General features: G+C 53.1%; 1 protein-coding gene across 3 annotated transcripts; it reads left to right on the forward strand.

The window, feature by feature from the left end:
- Positions 1-147: 147 nt before the first annotated feature.
- On the forward strand, positions 148-4052 carry fkrp (fukutin related protein). Of its 3 annotated transcripts, XM_060074771.1 has the most exons (4): positions 148-715; positions 1128-2984; positions 3093-3136; positions 3185-4052. In XM_060074771.1, the coding sequence occupies exons 2-3, from the start codon at positions 1390-1392 to the stop codon at positions 3097-3099; spliced, it is 1602 nt and encodes a 533-aa protein (XP_059930754.1). In that variant the 5' UTR covers positions 148-715; positions 1128-1389; the 3' UTR covers positions 3100-3136; positions 3185-4052. The 3 variants fall into 3 exon arrangements, with proteins under 3 accessions (XP_059930754.1, XP_059930753.1, XP_059930752.1); XM_060074770.1 differs by having other exon boundaries at positions 3093-4052; XM_060074769.1 differs by having other exon boundaries at positions 1128-4052.
- Positions 4053-5804: the final 1752 nt, after the last annotated feature.

The following is a 5804-nucleotide window of genomic DNA, read 5'->3' on the forward strand; positions in this document are numbered from 1 at the left end:
CGGCCCTTCAAAGTAAAGGCCGTCTGTGGCAGCGCTATGCATCAGTAGAACGACACTCGATACATTCCACTATTGTTATTTAAAAAAATACGTTGACCTTTAGTTATGTTTCACAGATATAACACATAATATATATTAGGAATGGGGAATCGATTGTATTTGGTGCAACTCTTACTTTGTTAATCCCCTTCCCTAGTGGTTTCCGGCCGGGAGGCGTCGGTCCAGGAGCGGCGCTCCACCTGAAGACTCATAAAACCCCCGGATCCAGCTGTCCATGTTGGGGCCGTCTTATAAGCAGGGAACTCTTTTAATGTCTTGCGGTTAGAAAGGTTTGAAACATAAAGAAGTCCGCGTCACCATGTATTTCGGAGGTTTGGGCGAACTCTTATGTTGAAAGGCCAGATCGGAAGTAGGGAACGGTTAGTATATCTGACATGCAGTCTTCTCAAAACGGATCCGCTGTATTATATTTACACACTAAATAATGATCCTATGTAACGCACCGGCTTGAAGCGAACCCGTCCGAGGTCCGGCTCTGCAGAAGACTGCAGAACGGCTGCTGTGATGCACGCCTGGCCGACACTGCATTACATGTTAGTAACTACACACACGCACTCTCTCCTGGAGATGTGCTGCTCCGAGTCTCGGTGGACCGAGATGGCCTACGGACTGTGTTTTAAGGAAGAGATGTCATACAATATGCTGTGATTTTAAGGTAAGTGATGCTAGTGTGTTTAAAGGTGTTATTAGGGGGTTAATGAGTTAAAGCTAAGCTACCAATAGGCTGCATTTACAATCTTGAATGAAGATGGAAGCGGAGAACCTTCCTATGAGTGCGTTTAGATAAAGCTTCACGTGTGAAACAACATCTTTAAATGCCTTGATGACCGACAGCATGAGCGGTACATAGTTGAGGGAATGTATAATTGATGTACTTTATTTGATACATACTGGTCATAATATAAAAGCCATTATGGAATATCAGTGTATACAAATTCGTTGAATTCATCCATAATTCAGCCTTTCAAATGTGTCAAACATGCGTTTCCGTTTTCATGTCAGCCCTCGGTGTAGTCCTGGGCAGTCAGGCCAGATATTTACTCCCTGGTCGTTCTCGTCTCCTCCAGATTGTCTCCAGCTTTGCCCTGGGTCTCAAGAGAGGAGTCTTCCCCACTCATGGGGACCTGGAGCTGATAGAGTACAGGGGGTTCCCTCTCTTCCTCCCTCTCCTCTTCCCTCTGCTCCTCCCTCCCTCTCCTCCTCCCCCCACTCCTCCTCCCTCTCCTCCTCCCTCTCCTCCCCCCACTCCTCCTCCCTCTCCTCCTCCCCCCACTCCCCCTCACTCTCGTCGACCCATGACCAGAAGGGGTCTGTGACCGGGGGGCCGCCATGCGTGTGACCTTCTGCCAGGGGCTGCTGTCCGGGGCCATCGTCCTGAACCTCCTCATCCTGTACTTCGTGTCCCGGGCCCAGCAGCAGATGATGGAGAAGCGGAAGGACTTCGGCCGGGGCTCCAGGAGGGCAGGTCTGCAGGCCTCCAACCTGGCGGCGGGTCTGGCGGGGCCCGTGGGCGGGCTGGCGGGGGGCGGAGCGGCCGGGCCGGAGGGGAACAGCCGCGGCCCCCGCGTCACCGTGCTCCTCCGGGAGTTTGAGCACTTTGAGAACTACGTGGGGGAGGTGGCGCGCTCCTTCCTCCGCCTGCGGCCGGAGCTGCCCTTCCTGGCCGTGGCGGACACCCTGCCCTACCCGCCCCTGGAGCTCCCCGAGGGCGGCGCCCGGCTGCTGGTGCTGTACCCCAGCCCCGACCAGCCGCCCCAGGCCCACCGGCCCGAGTTCCACGTGCAGACGGAGTTCGTGCTGCTGGTGCCGGACGGCGTGGAGCTGGAGCAGGGCAGGGCCGTGGAGCGGCTGATCCGGGAGCTGGAGGGGGAGGGTGGCGGGCCGGTGAGGCTGGTGGCCGCCCCGGTGCAGGCCCGCTCCGCCGCCCAGTGCCTCCACCTGCGGGTCAGCCTGCGGGAGTGGACGGCCACCTACACGGCGGCGGCGGCGGGCAGCAGCGGCAGCGTGTGCACGGCGCTGCAGGGCGACGCGGTGGTGCTGCTGCGCTCGGAGGACCTCTTCAACCTGTCGGTGCCGCTCGGCCGCCCGCTCTTCCCCTCGCTCTTCGTACAGACCTCGCTGCGGGGCTGGAAGGTCAAGCTGCTGGAGAGCCCGCTGTTCTCGGCCCGCCGGCGGCCGCTCTTCAGCTCCGCCCACAACCAGTGGAAGGCGGACTCGGGGCTGCGGGAGGCGGCCGGTCGGCTCATGAGGGGCTTCGGCCTCAAGCGGCTGCTGCTGCCCGACGGGAAGGAGCAGTGGCACGGCTGCGGCAAGGAGACGGCGCGCTGCTTCGGCACGGTGCACGACGACACGCCCGACTACCTCTACACGGACCGCTGGACGCCGCCCTGCTGCCTGCGCGCGCTCCGAGAGACCGCCAAGTACGTGGTGAACATCCTGGAGGGCTCGGGCGTGCGCTACTGGCTGGAGGGCGGCAGCCTGCTGGGAGCGGCGCGCCACCAGGACATCATCCCCTGGGACTACGACGTGGACCTGGGCGTGTACCTGGAGGACGTGCCCAACTGCGACCAGCTCAAGAACCTGGACTCGGGCTCGCTGGTGGACGCCAATGGCTACGTGTGGGAGCGCGCCGTGGAGGGGGACTTCTACCGGGTGCAGTACAGCGAGGCCAACCACCTCCACGTCGACCTCTGGCCCTTCTACCCGCGCAACGGCGTGATGACCAAGGACACCTGGACCGAGCACAAGCAGGACGTGGAGTTCCCCGAGCACTTCCTGCAGCCGCTGGTGCCCATGCCCTTCGCCGGCATCACCGCCTACGGCCCCAACAACCCCCGGGCCTTCCTGGAGCTCAAGTTTGGAGAGGGGGTCATCGAGAACCCCCAGTACCCCAACCCGGCGAGGAAGAGGCTGGACCGCAGCAGGTTATGAAGAGGGTCTGACCCCCAGTACCCCAACCCAGGGGCAGGAAGGGGCAGGTTATGAACAGGGTCTGACCCCCAGTACCCCAACCCAGGGGCAGGAAGGGGCAGGTTATGAACAGGGTCTGACCCCCAGTACCCCAACCCGGGGGCAGGTTATGAAGAGGGTCTGACCCCCACCCAGTACCCCAACCCGGGGGCAGGAAGGGGCTGGACCGCAGCAGCTTATGAGCGGGGGGCTAGCCCCCAAACCAGGGCGCCTTCTACCGCCCTGCTGCCGTTCGGTTTGTTTGTTGAACAATGCAGCGACTCCAGCGCACGTTTTTAAGACTCTTAACTCAAACTATTTCATTTTCTACTCTGGTGCCTAAGAGATGGATTATTAATTATTAAGATAGATGTCTTGCCTGTTGCTTCTTCCCCCGCCAGGCTGGTTTTAGATCAACACACAGACTGAATGGACGAGCGTTCATTACTACACGCTTCACTGCAGCTTTCTTCTAAAGTTCCTGATTTCTATGCGTCATATTTTAACGGGGCATTATACAGTTTAAAAATGCATTCTTGCATTTATTACGATTGTATTGGGCTGTATTGGTTTCATGTGGATTCAAATGCAGATGTATAAAAGCCACATGTGCTGTACAATATAAAGATTAATAAGACAATACCATGAATGTGAATCTCAATAGAACTTGCAATGTACATTATCTTTAGCAATATCTACGGGACGGTACATACATTACTCCTTGAAAGTCTGAACTGAAACATGTTTAATAAGCCGTTAGCTTATTTAACATTAAACACACATTAACATTTGCACAATTATTTATGAATGTAACTTATCGTATTTTGATGCCATTTATTTCATGGAGTCTCATGTTATCGTGTTAGTCCATCCAGTAAACAGTGTTGACCATGTGTGCTTGTGTGTTTAATACTACTGAGCATGAATCCTTCAAAAGACACCAGCACTGAGCAGCAACATAAGCGTTACCCGTGTGTGTGTGTTATGTTGTTAAGTGAGTCCATACCCTTTTTTGTTGACTGACAATAAAAGTTTTAACAGTGCTATGTTTATTCTGGTTTTCGACCTGGCAAAGTTAAGTAATTCTTAGGTTTGACAGCCAGGTGGCGCACAAAAGCCGTATAACGACAAAGGAAACGGCAACGGAGACGGGCTGATGACGGATAGAGGTCTGTGGATCCCGGAGGAAATTACTACAGTTGCCTCAGCTCCAACCACACAAATCAAGTTCATAGAATAGAATCACATTTATTGAACAACTATAAAATTGCTCAAAATACGAAAGCATAAATAGGAATAATCTAATTATAGATAAAGCATGTAACCAACAACTGAATGTAGCTGAAACCAGGTAAATGAAAAAGACTGAGGTAAATAACATCTCAGCTCAAGGCTGTGATAAATATTCAAAAGACTTGGAGTTTAATCACAGTTCAAAGCGACTCAGTCAGAGAGGTATTTAACAGCTTAAGGGCCACAGGAATGAAGGATTCCTGTGGCCCTCCGTGGAAGTGCTGCTCAGTGCCAGCCAGGAGCTTGTTGTTGAGCAGTCGGGACAGGAGGAGTAGGAGCTCGGTCTCGGACGCGATGTTTAATTTGTACTTGCAGGGCAACACCCCTAAATGGCGCTATTTGGAACATCTGCTGCAGATGAGGCAGATCTAATGCTACATGTGGAAACCTTCTGGCACACATCTAGGGGGCGTTCCGGCTATTTTATAAGAACTGCGCCGCAAACATTTCCTGCCAACTTAAACTGAGAGACAAGGCGCTGTTCAGTCACAGGAATTAACTCAGTACGTGACACACACACACACACACACACACACACACACACACACACACACACACACACACACACACACACACACACACACACACACACACACACACGAGACAAGAGAGATGGAACACAGATTATGAATGCACTGCCAGATGAAGATAATAGACGATCCCTCATGGAGACTGGTGGAGGGACTGGGACCCTCAGGTCCACTCAGCCACTGGTCGGGAATGAACTGGACTGGAGGGTGAAACTCTGGGGACAGTGGGGAGGATGAAGGTGGGTGGAGACAGGTGGAATAGGATTCGACTGATTGTAGCCACTGAAGACACAAAGAGAAGCATGCAGCCATACTTGAACTGACCAGCGTTGCCAGAAGTGGGATTATTGCAGTACGACTCATAAAGTCTAAGAATGTCGTTGGAGGTGTTTGTGACCCTTTGCCTACTTTAATGACCCCATCACGTCAGTAAAACGCGGATTCTACGTCTTAGGGCTGGGCGATATGACGATATCATACCGTGGACGATATGAAAGTGTCTACCAGGAGAGATTTGGCCATATCGTTTATACCGAGAGAGAAAAAAACAATAATTGCGGTGGATGGAACTGCAGTTAACTGCAGTTGCGCCACAACGGGGCCCTGCAGCAGAGTGCTTAGCTGTAAGACATTTAACTATTCCCAGAAGAAGAAACTTCACCAGGCAATGTGCTTTCAGGTAACGTAACCTGCACGTAATTTGAGGTGAGGAAGGCAGGAATCATGGCGGAGGAAAGTGAAAGTTTTGCCACTATGCCTACCGAGCAGGCGGAGCCAGAGGCATCCCAATCATTGCAACACGAAGAGGAAGAACTCGTTTCTAAAAAGGGTGCGTCTTCTGTTGTTTGGAAGTTCTTTGGATTTAAAAAGACCGACAATGAACAGAAAACTATAGTTTGCAAAACACGTTGCGGGACGGTTGATGCCACGGGAGGAAATACAAGCAACCTCTTCCATCACCTAAAGATGAAG

The sequence above is a fragment of the Gadus macrocephalus genome, chromosome 16, assembly GCF_031168955.1.
Source record: "Gadus macrocephalus chromosome 16, ASM3116895v1".
In the NCBI taxonomy this organism is placed as follows: Eukaryota; Metazoa; Chordata; class Actinopteri; order Gadiformes; family Gadidae; genus Gadus; species Gadus macrocephalus.